We start from the raw sequence: 16,689 nt of genomic DNA on the forward strand, positions 1-16,689 counted from the left end.
CAAACAACTCTCTTTTTATTTTTCATTTTTTTATTACTGATTAAACATTTTAAGTGAATTTTTCATCAAAATAAAACATTTTAATCAAGCTAATTCCCAAATCTATAAATTCTCTATGACAAGGAAAAGATTTTAAAATCATAAAATATTAAGTTTGAATTCAATCATAGTTGAATTTAATTTAATTTTATATTTATTTATTAATTAAATATTATACTAAATATAATAATTTTTTTTTTTGGGAATTATTTTATTGAGCTGTAACTTTAACTCTCATTAAAAAAAAATTATTCTAAAAAATCTAGAGATAAAGTGAAAATAATTAACTAGGAGTCTTAACATATCTAAATTGAACAATTATTTATGGATTTACCTTTAAACAATTTAAAATTAAAATTTCTCTTAAAATGTAGAATAAAAAATGTAAGATGAGAAATAAAATTCATGAGATGATACCTACCATTTTATCTTTTATTAGTAAATTTATGAGATAATGATTACAATTTATCCATTGCTAGTATTATTATTTAGTTAAGGCTCAATAAATGTAATAGATTACTATGTTATAATAACACAAATCATTATCTTTTGGTACAAATTTATTAGGAAGAATCCACATTTATAAGAAGAAAGACTAAAAAATGTTTTCACCAAAATTCAAGTTATATAAATTTATTTTCTTTTTTTATTTTAAAAAATAAAAATAAAATGTTTGATTGTTGATATGATAATTTTAAACATAATATATTTGATATAGAAAAATACAAAAGTTATATGATTTGAAATTTTAATAAAAATTATATATAAATTTAAGGAGTATATTAATTATAATTATTGTAATACAATTAATTATAATTAAAAAAATTATGAAGTTCATCAAAATTTTATATGATTTTTATATAATTTTTTTATTAAAATTGGATAATTATAAAACGATAGTAAAAAAAAAATTATGGGGTATGATTTTTAAATTATAATAAATATGATATAAAATTTTAAAATTTTTTAATATGATATTTAAATTATAAATTTATTAATTAATATGATATTAAAAAAATTATTTGTTTGTCACGTGTCAATATGAGCTAATATCATTTTGATTTATAGTTGAAATTAATATTTAATAAATTTATAATTGAGATATCATATTAAATATTTTATATAATTTTAAAGTAATTTTTAATATTATATGAAATATTTCATAATTTAACGAAAAAAATAAAATTTAAGTATATGTGCGTATGTAGATAGGAATTATCACGTGATCATTTTCGTATTTTACAACGACACAAAATAAAACAGAAAGGCGCCAAAATCGCCATGTCTTCCCATCACATAAAAAAAAATAAACAGAGAGAAAAACGGAGGAAGCTCTGTTTGAAAGAAGGAAAAGCAGAAAACGGAAGAGGAGGAAGAAGAAGAAAGAAGAAACAAACGCTAATTAGAGAATCCCAAACATGCCATTGTCCTCCTACCTTGGCGACACCCGCAGTGGCGGAGAATGGGCACAGTCATTACTCCCTTCTTCATCAGACACCGCCAAATCAACTCCGAAAGCCCATTCTACTCGAAAGTCACGAAAACGGACGGCTCTGATTAGCTTCCTTTTCACCAACTTCTTGACCGTAGCTCTTTCCCTTTCCTTTATGTTCTTCCTCTTAACTCTCCTCTTCGGAATCCCAAAACCCATTTCATCCCACTTCAAGGCCCGATCCATGACCAGAAGGCTCAAGACTCGGAAACCAGTAATCCGAAAACATCCCATCTTGAATCCAAACCAGAACGGTGCCGCGGTGGATATAACGACTAAAGAATTGTATGATAAAATTGAGTTTTTGGATAAACCTGGAGGGGCTTGGACACAAGGGTGGAAAGTTAGTTATAAAGGAGATGAATGGGATAGCGAAAAATTGAAGGTTTTTGTGGTACCTCATTCTCATAATGATCCAGGGTGGAAGTTCACGGTGGAAGAGTATTATGAGAGGCAGTCAAGGATTATACTTGATACCATTGTTGACACTTTGTCAAAGGTGAGGTTTTTCTTTTCTTTTTCCTTTTTTAATGGGGTTTTTTAATGGTTGAATAAAGTTGGAATTTGATTTTGAGCTTGTTTGTTTTGTTGATATTTGGTGTTGAATAAAGTTAAATTTTGATTGGGATTTGGTTGTTCAGCTTGCTAGTTCTTTTTTCTGTTGATATTTAGTGTTGAATGAAGTTAGAGTTTTGTTTGGGATTTGATTTTTGAGCTTGTTAGTGTTTTATGGATCCATGGTGCTAAAGTCAGGTCAAGTGAATGAAATAGTGGGAATGTTTTATCTTTCCTTTAGTTTGCATAGAAATGGAATTTCAGTAATCCTTCTGATTCCTTTGGGAAGTAAATTTTGATGTTTATTGGAGTAATTACTGAAGCTGATATGTTTTAATGGATTGTGTTGAAATAGTTAAATGTATTTTTAACTTTTTAGTTCAAAGCTGTTTTGCTTCTTGGAATATGTATGTTACACAAAGGTGATTTTTGTGCACTTAGACTTATTTATAACTATTAAATTGAGGAGAAACAAGAAAATATTAACTTTCTTTTTTCTTTTTTCGGATTAAAAGAAAATGGCAGCCTTTTAAATTTCCTAAGTTGTTTGAAATTGTATTTGCAGGATAATAGGCGGAAGTTCATATGGGAAGAGATGTCATTTTTGGAAAGATGGTGGAGAGATGCCTCAGTGGATAAAAGGGAGTCTTTCACAAATTTGGTGAAGAATGGCCAGTTAGAAATAGTAGGAGGTGGCTGGGTGATGAATGATGAGGTATCCCCACAAGCTTATGTAATCCTAGAAATTCATACATGTGGTTTTTTTTTTTTTTTTTTTTTTTGGGGGGGGGGGGGGTTAGTTCAACATTGTTTTCTTTTTCTCTAATTCTCTCTTTTCTTTTTGGTTATTTTAGTCCCGTACTTAGAATTAAACTTCAATGTAGCTATTTCAGATTATGAAGTTTGCATTTGGACTTAACAACCTTTTTTTTTTCTTGATACAGGCTAATTCACATTATTTTGCCATAATCGAGCAGGTATACCTTGAACCTTGTTTCTTGGTGATTGTATTTGGCTTTATGACCATCTTTTTAGAAGGTTTTGGTATGCTGAGGTCTTGTGTTTTGTGTATATGTCAATGATTGTGACCCATGATGTCGTGTGTGAAAATATCAACTTGTCCTATATTTTTGGATTCGCACTTGAAAAGATGCTAGATGTGTTTGAGTAAACCTCCTGAAAAACCAGGGTTTACTCATGCATTTGGGAAATCCATTAAAATGACTTTCTTTCTTGCTTCCTTGTCTTCTTTAAATTTTCATCAATGATGAACAAGGTTTTCTATTTCTTTTAGTGTTCTATCCTCAAAAATTCTTTAATGCCTTGTTATTTACTTTGACTTTCTGATATTTGTGAACAGATAACTGAAGGAAATATGTGGCTGAATGACACCGTTGGGTTTGTCCCCAAAAATTCTTGGGCAATAGATCCATTTGGTTACTCACCTACCATGGCTTATCTCCTCCGTCGTATGGGCTTTGAGAACATGCTTATTCAAAGGACCCATTATGAACTGAAGAAGGAACTTGCTTGGAATAAAAATTTGGAATATATCTGGCGTCAGAGCTGGGATGCTGAGGAAACTACTGACATTTTTGTGCATATGATGCCATTCTATTCATATGATATTCCACATACTTGTGGACCAGAGCCTGCAATTTGTTGTCAGTTTGATTTTGCTCGTACACGTGGACATGGCTTCTTTTATGAACTCTGTCCGTGGGGCAAACATCCTGTAGAGACTAACCAAGAAAATGTGCAGGAGAGGGCACTAAAACTACTAGATCAATATCGGAAGAAGTCAACCCTATACCGGACCAATACGCTTCTTGTACCTCTGGGAGATGATTTCCGCTATGTCAGCATTGATGAAGCAGAAGCTCAGTTTAGAAATTATCAAATGATATTTGATTACATTAACTCTAGTCCCAGTTTAAATGCAGAAGCAAAATTTGGTACTTTGGATGACTATTTCCAGACCCTTCGAGATGAGGCTGACAGAATAAACTATTCCCTTCCTAGAGAAATCGGCTCTGGTCAGATTGGAGGTTTTCCTTCTTTATCAGGTGACTTCTTTACTTATGCTGATAGGCAGCAGTATTATTGGAGTAGCTATTATGTGTCGAGACCTTTCTTCAAAGCTGTTGATCGGGTATTAGAGCAAACACTTCGTGCAGCAGAAATGTTCATGGCATTCTTACTTGGTCATTGCCAGAGAGCACAGTGTGAGAAGTTGCCAATGGGGTATGCTTATAAGTTTACAGCTGCAAGGAGGAATTTAGCTCTTTTTCAGCATCATGATGGAGTGACTGGAACTGCTAAGGATCATGTTGTTCTGGATTATGGAAATCGGATGCACACTTCTTTACAGGACCTGCAGATTTTCATGTCCAAAGCAATTGAAGTATTGCTTGGAATTCGCCAAGAGAAGTCTGATCAGACCCCTGCCCAGTTTGATCCTGAACAGTTGAGATCTAAATATGATGCCCTGCCTGTGCATAGAGCGATCAGTGCTCCCAAAGGAACTGCACAGTCAGTTGTATTCTTTAATCCTCTCGAGCAAACAAGAGAAGAGGTTGTGATGGTAGTTGTTAACAGACCAGATATTACTGTTTTGGATTCTAACTGGACTTGTGTTCAAAGCCAGGTTTCTCCTGAATTGCAGCATGACAAAAGCAAGGTTTTTACAGGCAGGCATCGTGTCCACTGGAAAGCTTCTGTTCCTGCCATGGGTTTGCAGGCATATTATATTGCTAATGGCTTTGTTGGATGTGAAAAAGCTAAACCAGCCAAACTCAAATTCTTCTCAAAGTTGAGTTCAATTCAGTGCCTTGCACCGTATGCTTGCTCAAAAGTAGAAGGAGATGTGGTTGAAATCGTGAACCGGCATCAAACTCTCACCTTTGATGTCAAGCATGGTTTGTTGCATAGAGTAACCCACAAAAATGGTTCCCAAAATGTTGTGGCTGAAGAGTTAGGCCTTTACTCAAGTTCAGGAGGTGCATACCTTTTCTTACCTGATGGTGATGCTCAGCCTATAATTCAGTCTGGTGGGCACCTGGTTATCTCTGAGGGTCCCTTGATGCAAGAGGTGTACTCTTACCCAAAGACCTCATGGGAGAAAACCCCCATCTCACATTATACTCGTATTTACAATGGAGGCAATACAATACAGGAGTTTCTGATTGAGAAGGAATATCATGTTGAGCTTCTTGGCAAGGATTTTAATGACAGAGAATTAATTGTTAGATATAAGACAGATACTGATAATAAAAGAATTTTCTACTCTGACTTGAATGGCTTTCAAATGAGCCGGAGAGAAACATATGATAAGATTCCATTGCAGGGAAATTACTATCCCATGTCCTCCCTTGCTTTCATGCAAGGGTCAAATGGCCAGCGGTTTTCTGTTCATTCTCGACAAGCAGTTGGTGCAGCAAGCCTTCAAGAGGGGTGGCTAGAGATTATGCTTGATCGTCGTTTGGTGAGAGATGATGGGCGTGGTCTTGGGCAAGGAGTGATGGACAATCGTGTCATGAATGTTGTTTTCCATATCCTGATGGAATCCAACATTTCTTCAACTTCAAATCCTGTTTCCAACCCTCTTCCTCTGAGTCCATCTCTTCTTTCTCATTGTGTTAGTGCTCACCTGAATTATCCCTTACATGCATTCATTGCCAAGAAGCCGCAAGAAATTTCTGTGCAGACACTCTCAAGATCCTTTTCTCCTCTAGCTACTCCCTTACCATGTGATCTGCATGTTGTGAGTTTCAAAGTTCCCCAACTTTCAAAATATTCTCAACAGCAGCTTGGAGATCCTAGATTTGTTTTAACGTTGCATAGGCGAAATTGGGATTCTTCTTACTGCCAGAAGGCCAGATCTCAATGTATAAGTGTGGCTGATGAGCCTGTAAACCTATTCAACATGTTCAAGGGTCTTGCGGTGCTAAATGCAAGAGCAACTTCTTTAAATCTTCTGCATGAGGACACAGAGATGCTAGGGTACACTGAGCAGGTTGGTGATGTTGCTCAAGATGGACGTGTAATTATCCCTCCCATGGAAATACAAGCATACAAGTTGGAATTGAGGCCACACCAGTAAATGCAAAGGGCTAATTTGACTACTACTTTCCTTCTGGTGCTGATTGAATAGAGTTAGTAGCAAAGGAGAGCAGATCTTGTATTCCCACTGTCAATACAATTATGATTAGTGGTAATCAACTCAGTGCTGCTATCTCATGAAATCTCTGACCAAGTCAAGAGACTCAAAGACTAGATGAAAGTAAAGACATTTCCCGGAAGTGTGTGCCTTAGGAATGGGTGATCTAGTGGAACCGTAAGGTTTCCTTCATCCGATTACCATAGAAAGATATCAGGATAGTTTTTGTTTTGTGTACAATTAGTATTATTAATTTAACACTGAGAAATTCATTTTTCTGAATTCTTCTCGGGAACTGAGGTTTGTGTAAACCCTTCCAGCTGTACGGTTGGACCGTAATCAACTTCAAATTTTGCTCATATCATTGTGTTTTATGAAGATCGTTTCTCCGGAGTAAGTTTAAGAATCAAGAATGTGCTAGCATTAGTGCAGTCAGTTCCAAATGTATCTAAAGTTGCAGAGAATGGGCTTTTTCTTGCTTGCTGTTTTGAGAATGATATTTAATGCAGTTGGTTCATTTCCTGCTGTTTCTTGTCCTCCAGTTACCAGTTTTCGATAATATCTCCAAGTGACAATGGTGCCTGCTTGGATGGAACTTTGAAAGCAATGGGTTTCCTTGATTCCAATGATATAATATGCTATTTTTTATTTGTTCTTCAAGGAATGTTTTGTATCCAAATAGATAACACAATCAGTTGGAGCATTTTCCCCGGAAAGATTGAGTTTGTCTAAGTTCTATTTTATTTCATTTGGATGCAATTGCCATCCTATTCAGCCAAGGAAACAGCAACTACATATTGCAACAGAACCAAACTAGAAGCATACAGAAGAGCAGCAACCAGTAAGGATCAAAAGCAACCAAAAGAATTATCTCTTCGACTTCGAAAATTTCTAAACTTCAAATTGATAATTATAACTGTTATCTTAAATCAAAAGGTTTTGGTGGTAAATCTATTCCACAGTTGTACTTCTGCCTCAATTATGCTCCAACTGGAAGTAAAATGATCAGGATGGCTGTGAGAAGAAGCCTCACTGTCATAAAATGATCTCATCCTGCACACTCAAGTTAAGGGTCTTATTCGGAAGAACAATACTATTGATCACAACAACTTCATCTTCTACAATTACAGCCTCTCCTGCAATAGAAATAAACTCAAACTCAACATTTTTTCAACTGCATTGGAGATTTTATCCACTAAAAATATAATATATCAAACCGTCTAGAAATTTAGTCGTACAGAAAAGTACCAAGGATGGTAATTCCAAGCTTTGCATTGTAGTCTCCATCAGCCTGAAAAATAAGTTGACCATCAGCCAGCTGAACAAAATAATCCACCTTAGTTCTTTGTAGTGATGTTCAAACATGAACTTGTGCTATATTTACTAGTTTCTTCCAACAAATTTCTATAGAGTTGTTTTCTGATAATCATCAATCATGTTTTATACCCTACCAAGGAAACAATTCATGCCTGCTATGATAATAAATAAGGCTAATTGAACACAAATTGGCTCAATTCTATATCTATCTATATGTATGTGGGTGTGAATGATGTGTGTATATGTATATAATATGGTTACAACACAAAGGTACTAAACTTGCCTGGACACGAGACCACTTCCCTATTGATGACTTCCATCCAACAATCGAATTAATAACAACTGCATTTTCCTGCCAGGAGAAAATACAGCAAACTATATTCTCCTCGAATGAATAAATACTTGCACTGGTTTAACACAGAAAAATGTGAAGGTTTTCTTTTCAAACGTTCACTTCCTTACCTGAACTTCAACATCATCCAAGATGATACAACTTATAAGCCTTACGCCAGCTCCTACACGAACATTTGCTGAAATAGAGACGTTGGGACCAATCTGTTCATGAAAGTGACTCGGAACTTGGTTATGCATTTGGACAACAAAGAGTATATTGAAAAATGCTAGAATAAAAAGACAAGCTGGAATACCTTTGCAGTTGGATGTACTTTGGCTGAGGGATGCACAAAAACATCACCAACAATTGAAGCACTTTTAGTTCCATCTCCACCAGCCAATAGATGGGATGAGGTAAAGCGGAATTGGGCAAGATAAAGACCAGAACATTTTAAAGCCATCCTGTACAGATAACAACAGGTTTGGATATGCAGAAGACAATCAATATTAATTCATTGAAAAACAAACACAAAATAACATTTTACCCTGGCGTCTTGATCTGTTCCCAGAAGTCCATAGTCTCGTATGTATACAACTGCTTCTTTCCAGCAAAAGGGGACAAAATATCTTGATCTAATCTAACAAAATCTAGGGGAAGGGCCCTACTGAGAGGAAAGAGATATCAGCATTATGATTGGAATTGCAGCCTTCCATAATGAAAAGATGTAACCAAAAAAATAAAAAAAAGAAAAACCAACAGATATACAACATTTTCTTAGGAGCAGAACACAAAAGAGAGGGCAAAAGAAAAATCATATTATCAAACACTAAGACATATGGTCTTGACCTTTTAAAGAAAAATAGAAGCTCAAGGAGAAATATTTGAGAGGTAACTTATCAGATTGATTGAGCACCCTCGAGGATTATGTGCAAAAGTATGTTTTCTCTTACATTAAAAAATCAATTGCATATGATATGAACCTGTTGGCTCTTAGCAGATATACCAATAACATCAACATGTATACAAAAGCCAAATTATAAACATGAAACGTCTCTCATCCATTTTCCTAGATATTTGAATATAAAAATGTAAAAGAGAACCGTTTAAGCACAGTAAGACTAGTGAAAGAGGACAACCTTGTTGGAGACTGCAGGGTTTCAAAGCTTGACAAATGGCGTATATTAGCTGCAATATGACCTAAAAAAAATCATTTACTGATATCTAAAGAAAATTTTCTGTGTATATTAGGAAACAACCATGTTGTAAAAGCATGAAGACTGCAATATGCAACATGACCTTAGTCATATCTTATTTGTGACAGACTCCCACAAGAACAAAGCTAATTTTTTTACCTCAAGTGCCATATCTTTTGCAAGATCATACAAAGATTAGATCATGCTTGTTAAGGCATCATAAATTGTAATTACAAATACAAGTACAACCTTGGCCTTCCCGGTGCATGGAGACTTCCTGAATGGCAGTTAAGATATGAGGGGTAAAGATGTAAACTCCACAGTTAATTAAATCGCTTACCTGCATTCCATCAAATATAAACAGCTAAGGAAAAAAAGTGGAAGAAGCAACATTTTTACTAAATCATTAGGACTATTAATCAAGCTATAAATTCCTCATACACTAAAAGTGAAAGGTTAAAACTGCACCATGCACATACAAAAGTCTCAGGTTTTTCAGTGTAATGCAGTAGCTCTTTGGTGATCGGATCAGCAACCAACTCGCCAAACTGGTTAGCTGATTCAGCAGAAACCTGCACAGGAAACAAGAAGAAAAAGTTAAAAACTACCACAACAAAGACTAACAATTTTGCAATTAAAGTAAATTTTAAAAATCAATCTACAGATAATTAAAAATTGAATAAGAGAAAAAAAGGAAAAAGAAAAGAACTAACCTTGATTACTAACACTGTTCCCATCCCACCGTATCTTTTGTGAGCCTCTGCATAAATGAGCATTTAACTAAAGCTCACATTTTGAAGGGGAAGCACAAGCACACTCAAAGTATAACCTTATATAAGGAAAAGGAAAGTTACCAAGCATGTCTGTCAATGGAAAACTGCAACAAACATCACAATTTAGCAGGAAGATATGCGACTGCAGAAAAAGAAAATATATGAGAAGTAAATCAAAGCATCTGCACATTGAATTAGCATTGTTTGAGAGTTACAGAGGATGGAGAATCAGAACTTCGAAAGGAAAAGGAAATAATAGCACGATAGTAAAGCAAAAAAGAACAAAATTATATGAACATGAATGGATGGAAAAAGGAATGCAGAATTCAAACCGGGTTATCTTCCATGATAATATTTCTGAAGTAATAAAGGCCACCAGCTGAACCATGGGGTTTATCCTCTTTCAAGTACCTACCTCAACCGATGTGAGAACAAAAAAAATGTGAGATCGACCATAGAATAAAAGGCCAAAAACAAGAAAAATGTAATAAATCAGTGCAGTAATCACCTCACTGGCATTTTCAACTCATTAGAGATTGAAGAGACATATAATGCAAAGTCTCTCTCTTCATGAAATCCAATTAGAAAAATTTGAACCAAATTGGGTATCTATTCAACAACAGAACAAAGGTATAGGAAATCAATAAATATAAACATTAATTATGCTTCGAATTACAAAAAAAAAAAAGAAAAAAAAACCATAAAACAAACTATTGCAATTATGGTACAAAAGATTAAAATAACAATTAAAATACAATTATGTGACAATTGTTTTGAAATTTCTTCAGAAATCAAATAAAGAGGAAAAAAAGTTGTGAAAAAAGTACCCGTTTACAAGCAGAAATTGGGTGCTGAACCATAGGCTGTCCTGCTAAAGGGAACAGAGGTTTTGGAGTATTGAATGATAGAGGCCTAAATCTAGTCCCTGGAAAAAGAATCCAAGCAATAAAACAAGAATCATCAAAATCAAAATCCAAAACCCACCAAGAAAATTGCCTCAATTGTACATACCAAGACAAAAAGGGCAAAGTTTATTACCTTTGGTGGGTCCACCAACCATGATCACAGCAACCACCTTCTCCTCTGAACTCTCCATTTCCAAAAACCCTAGATCTTCTCCTCAAAAAAAGGGCTTAACTGCTTTGTTTCTGGTGGTAACAAATCAGGGAAATCTAAGTTAAGTGAGGTAGGGTTCAGTCCAGTTCTGGGATTTTAGTTGGACGGTAAGCAGTTCAATTGGTTTGAGTTAGATTTGCGTGGCACTTTAACGAACTCGGTACAGACCATATACGATGTTGTCTGCAGCCGTATTAGTATACCACTGTTTCAACTGAACTACGAGTCGACGAGTCAAAAGAGTTTCTGATTCCATTGACTCGAATCATACGAAAATTTTGTGGATGCATACATTTTAACATTTTACAGTGAGTAGGAAGTAACTAATGTCGGGATTTTTGGCGGTGAAAAAAAATCGAAAAATTAAAAATCAATTTAATATTATAATGTTTGGTTTGATTCAATATCTTTTATTCGATTTGGATCAAAATTAATTATTAAATATTTATTAATTTTGAATAAATTTTTGAATCAAAATATGAAAAATAATAAAAATCGAAACGAATTGAATTATATATTTTTATTAATTTTTATATATATTTAAAAATTTTATAAAATAAAATAACAATTTTATATATACATTTATTAAAATAATATATAAAATTTAAAATTTAAAAATTGATAAACCAAATCAAATCAATAAAATTTAATTCAAATTTAATCAATTTAAAAAAAATAAATTCATATTTGAATCAAATTTTAAAATTTTATAATATTATATATTATCCAAAAAAATAGATCAAATTCTATCCGATTCAATTTATTAAAAGTTTTTTTCCTTTTGATGTGGAATTAAATTTTAAGCTTAGAAATACTAGTAGTGGGAAATGCGGTAGAAAAATTAAATTGTGACGGAGGATCCAAATTCCACCAAAATGAAACTTGATAATTTTTTTTTATAACAAAAATCTCAATTTAAAAATTAAAAAATTTTATAAATATCGAAATATAAATCTTAAAAAATTATATAAATCAATTAAACTAAATCCTATACTTTTGAAACATTCAAATGAGTATTTAGGAAGTGTAATTAGTGATAACCGTCTTAAAATAAGTTAGGCCAAAGTCCGCATAAAAGTCTAGAAATTGACTTCTCAGTTATGGATTTTATGAAGTATTTGGTACTTATTCCGTCAATCTCTTGATGTTAAAGAAGCCTTTTCAAGATGAAAAATGAAGAGCTGACTCATTCCAAAACCAGCCCAAGTAGAAGATTAAAACGTCTCAATTAGGAAAGACCTGGTCTCTGTCTAACCTTCCCTAATCAAACCTCAAAAAACACTGGTGAGGTATACAGGGCTTTGCTGGAAACAGGCTTAGTTCCTCACTTTGAAGCTATGGTAAACACAGGAAAGCAGGAATCTGTCCATTACTCATTATCAATAATGAGAATTTAGGATATTGACGCCGGCAACAAGCATTTTGATGTATCTAAATGCTTCCAAAACATGTAGTTCAACATTCTTTTTGTTTCTGATCGAACTATACTTTCAATAAACAAGCCAAAATTATAACATAAATTTGACAGTTGGATCCAAATGAACCATAAAAACAAGTTTTCCCCTTTGTAAGCAAAAAGGTTACATAAGAAAATAATGTAGCTCTGTGTTTCATTACATAACCAGTTAAATCTTCTTGTTTTGATTTTAGGCACCTGAACCTATGAGAAAATTATTACTATCCTTTAGTTTTGTAAGACACTGTGTAATGAACATAAACATTTACCTGTTTCTTTTCTGTTGCTTGACGAAAAATATCAATGTTGAACTCAACTCTTATGTGTATATACATGCGCCAAGGTAGCATTGAGAAAGCCACACTCCTTAACAACAGTATATCAATTGAAGCTATCTGTTGCCTTTGATCATAAAAAGATTCCGTCCTAAAAATGAATGAGCTAGTCTCACCTAAGACCAGTTACTATAGTTCCGCACATTCCACTTGCAATGTCAAATCCTTGATTCCAGCATCATGTAAGATCTGCGACACCTCTGCTTTAGTAGCTGCCTTGTCAGTTTCTGCTGATATATGGAGGTGGACTGTTCCCACAATGTCTGTGTTTGTGAAGCTCCATACATGCAAGTTCTGAACTCGACATACGCCCTTCATCTTCATAACATCACTCATGGCCTTATTCAAACCCTGCTCCTGTGCCCTAGGAACTCTTTGAAGCAAAATTTCAGCAGAGTTCCTGAGTAATGGGAAAACTGATGATATAATTAAAACTGAAATGAATATTGAACATGCAGGATCAGCAACAAGCCATCCTTTGTACTTAATTAAGAGGGTAGATACTACAACTCCAACACTTCCCATGGTGTCGGCCAGAACATGCAAGAAGATTCCTTCCATATTGTGGTCAATGTGATGATGATGGTGCTTCTGTGGTTCCTTCCCTTCAGATGGAAGTTGCTTCTGTTTGGATCTACTACGTGCCAATAATAAATGACCTTTAGATTCCGAATAGTGAGCACGGGAGTGCAAGCCTGCTCCTTGATCATGATGATGATCCTTGTGATCACTTTGGTGTCTGTGGTCATGGTGATCATGATGGTGGGCACAATCATGGGGGGCATGATCGTGAGCATGGTCATGGTGGCCATGACATTCAGTGTGTTTTTTGTGATCTTCAGCATGGTAAATGTTGCTGCCATGTTGGTTACTGTGATGCTGTTCACGGCCAGAGCACAATTCATGGCATCCATCTGAAACATTTATAAGCTCATGGTGTTGAACATGACTTTCATGATCATGTGAATGCTGATGATGGTGGTCATCAGAGTGAGAATGGGGATGGGGATGGGAATGTGAGTGCGAACATGATCCGCCATGTGCATGATGATGCTCCTCATGAAAGAATATCAAACCCACCACATTGACAATGAGCCCTCCAATTGAGACAGTTAAAATACTGTTAGTTGATATTTCTTGTGGATCTAAAATCCTCTCAAAGGATTCCAACACAATTAATGCCCCGACTAGAACTAGGAAAACTGCATTAGCGTACCCTGATAGAATCTCAAATCTGCCTCTACCGTAATTGAACTGATTATTAGCGGGCAACCGTGAAATATACGAAGCATAAAGCCCGATAGCCAGCGCAGCACAATCAAACAACATGTGACATGCATCTGATATCAATCCAAGACTATTACTCATGAAGCCAGCAACAAATTCCACAACCATATATCCAGTATTAATCAACAGAAACAATGCAATCTTCCGAGACTTTCGCTCACTCAAAATATGCCGAATAGGTTTCATTATCGACATACTAAATGACTCTGAAGATTCTATCCCCAATTCAGTATAACTCGAATAAACAGGATCCAGCTCTCGAACAGCAAAGTACAACAATAAACCGCACAACAACAATCCCGAGAGAGATAACTCATCGAAATAAAACAACTCCAAAACAATGGTATAAACAAAAGTAACCACAAACTCCCTTTGAAAATCTTTAGAACTCACTAACTTATCATTGTCATCATTATAATTCTCACTCAAAAGCACTCCAAAAACAACAGTATTCACCAGAGGCCAACCTAAATTCTCAATAGAAATATTTCCTCCTCCTTCAATTTCATAAAAAAGGAAACTAATAACAGCAGGAACAAAAAGCATAACAGTAGTGAAAAACAATGAAATCAACCGAACCCTTTTTCGACCAAGCAGCCTAATGCTCCCCGAGTTCATGGAAACCTTCTCATAACAACCTAAAAATCCTGATAAAAACGGCAATAACATGGGCCAAATTCTAACACAACCTTCTCTAGCATAAATCGAAAACCCAGTCTTATTTATAGGAAAACAATCAACTCTATCCCAACTTAAAGATAATAACATTAAACCAATAAATAAAAAGCAAAACCCAATAAAATGAGACGACAAAAAGGACCTTTTCTTCGGGGTTTTCTCTACGGAAAATAACCTGCCAGCAAGGTTTCCGGATAGTTCAGCTAAGATCATAGCAGCTGTACCACAGTATCTAAGAGCTTGGAACCTGAGAAGGAAGATAATTGATAAAAGGAAGGACTTTAAGAGTAAAAGTTTGAGCTGAGAGTTGGAGAGAGAGGAAAGGGAAAATTTTGGATGGTTTCTGGGGTGTTTATTGGAGAAGAGGGTAAATGAGAGAGAAAGGAGGAAAGAGAGGAAGGAAATGAGGAAAGAGAAAGGGAAGAGTGAGAAAGAAGGAGGAGAAGAACGGAGGAAAGGGAGGAGAGAGTAAAGAGAGCGGAGGGAAAAGAGGAGGAGAAGGAGGAAGGAAAAGGAGGAGGAGGAAGACGATGGTTTGGCAGATTGGAGGGAAAGGCGGTGTTTTGAGGGAGTTGGAGTTGGGGTTGCGATGGAAGGATAGGAATACAGAGGGTAAGATCTTGGGGTGGTTGCTGTTGTGGTGGGGGTGGTAAAAAAGGTGGCGCGTGGAGGAAGCGAGAGGCGGTTGGGACGGTGGTGATGGTGGTGGTGGTGATCGGCCATTCCTTGGGTGATTTTGGGATCAACGAAAATTACATGCAAGTTTCGCCCGATCTGCCAAGGACATTGATAACTATGACTTGTATTGGCATTTGAGTCACATAAGGAAGACTTTGACCTTTTAGTGGAGTTGGGCTCACGTTGTTGTAAGTCAGTCAAGTTGGACGGTCTTGGTTGATTCCCATGAGCATGGAGAGACATGGGTTGCTGGGTAATTTATCGGCTAAGACCCATCATCAATCTTGGGCTCTAAATTTGAGCCTACACAAGTACAATAAAAGCAATAATTCATTATTTTTTTCAATTATTATTTTAATTGATCCAATACATTTTAAATATAAAAATATAATGCTTTTTAAAATAAAAATAAAATTAAAGAAATAAAATTGCATCTATTTATTACGTTTGTTTTTTAAAAAAATATTATTTTTATTATATAAATATATTATGTGTCCAATCATTTGTCAAGTTTTTATATGAAAATTGAATAAATATATGAATAAATTGAACTTTTTATCATCTTTTTAAAACACACATTTTACATTAAAAATTTAACATAATCTTAGACTTTTGACAATATAGAAATTATTTTATATCAACATACCCTCATTGTTTTAAAATATAAGGAAGGATTACAAATTTTTTTTTACAAATTTGGAGGAATATTCAAAGAACTAGAAGTTAATTGGATTTATGGCAACTGTCCCCACCATGGTGGTAGATCCATCCATGCAAGTCAAGTACTTCATTGACTATGAATTAACCTTGAACAAAACAAAGCATGGAGATAGTGCATTTAGATCAATAATTATAGTTAATGATATTTTAGGTTTTAGATCATGGTACAGTTACTATCTAGGTTTTATTTCTATATGTATCAAAACCAATCAAAGTTACCAGTGATGGTGTTTGGTAGGAGGGAAAGAGGAAGAAAAGAAAGAGGGTGAAGGGAAAACATACTTTTTTTTCATTATTTTCTAAGTTTGATAAAAGAGAAATAGGAAGAAAGAAGAAATATGGATTAATTTGCACATTTTTTTTCCTCCAAATTCTATCCTTTTAAAGGTGAGAAAAAAATATTTATTCAACTTACATTAATAATTTTATTTACAACTTTATTTCTAATTTTTTTTCTTTCTCTAGTTTCCATCTTTCTTACCAAATAAAATTAAAAAAAAAAAAAGACATTCCCTCCTTTTTTTTCTTTTTTTTTCCTTTCCTCACCTTTTTCTCAT

The 16,689-nt window shown here is 34.6% G+C and overlaps 3 protein-coding genes across 9 annotated transcripts; 1 reads left to right on the top strand and 2 right to left on the bottom strand.

The window, feature by feature from the left end:
- The first annotated feature begins 1,275 nt into the window (after window positions 1–1,275).
- LOC111291640 (alpha-mannosidase 2-like) lies at window positions 1,276–6,640 on the top strand. Its single transcript, XM_022883452.2, has 4 exons — window positions 1,276–2,030; window positions 2,652–2,801; window positions 3,031–3,063; window positions 3,447–6,640. The coding sequence occupies exons 1-4, from the start codon at window positions 1,458–1,460 to the stop codon at window positions 6,186–6,188; spliced, it is 3,498 nt and encodes a 1,165-aa protein (XP_022739187.2). The 5' UTR covers window positions 1,276–1,457; the 3' UTR covers window positions 6,189–6,640.
- Window positions 6,641–6,968: 328 nt separating this feature from the next.
- On the bottom strand, window positions 6,969–11,270 carry LOC111291642 (uncharacterized). Of its 7 annotated transcripts, none has more exons than XR_016345882.1 (15): window positions 10,901–11,270; window positions 10,690–10,787; window positions 10,371–10,471; window positions 10,195–10,273; window positions 9,944–10,004; window positions 9,803–9,849; window positions 9,569–9,661; window positions 9,339–9,429; window positions 9,033–9,081; window positions 8,441–8,557; window positions 8,210–8,357; window positions 8,025–8,117; window positions 7,846–7,937; window positions 7,494–7,536; window positions 6,969–7,381 (listed from the first exon to the last, which is right to left on the bottom strand). XR_016345882.1 is itself a non-coding variant. In XM_022883459.2 (15 exons), exons 1-15 carry the CDS (start codon window positions 10,956–10,958, stop codon window positions 7,281–7,283), a joined length of 1,248 nt encoding a protein of 415 aa, XP_022739194.1. In that variant the 5' UTR covers window positions 10,959–11,270; the 3' UTR covers window positions 6,969–7,280. The 7 variants fall into 7 exon arrangements, 4 of the variants coding, with proteins under 4 accessions (XP_022739194.1, XP_022739193.1, XP_022739192.1 ...); XR_016345881.1 differs by having other exon boundaries at window positions 8,441–8,560; XM_022883459.2 differs by having other exon boundaries at window positions 7,846–7,914.
- Window positions 11,271–12,517: 1,247 nt separating this feature from the next.
- On the bottom strand, window positions 12,518–15,543 carry LOC111291641 (putative zinc transporter MSC2). The gene has a single exon (XM_022883454.2). The coding sequence runs from the start codon at window positions 15,455–15,457 to the stop codon at window positions 12,899–12,901; it is 2,559 nt and encodes an 852-aa protein (XP_022739189.2). The 5' UTR covers window positions 15,458–15,543; the 3' UTR covers window positions 12,518–12,898.
- Window positions 15,544–16,689: the final 1,146 nt, after the last annotated feature.

Source organism: Durio zibethinus, chromosome 10 (assembly GCF_047325235.1).
Source record: "Durio zibethinus cultivar Kanyao isolate XHJ-2024 chromosome 10, ASM4732523v1, whole genome shotgun sequence".
Lineage (NCBI taxonomy): Eukaryota > Viridiplantae > Streptophyta > Magnoliopsida > Malvales > Malvaceae > Durio > Durio zibethinus.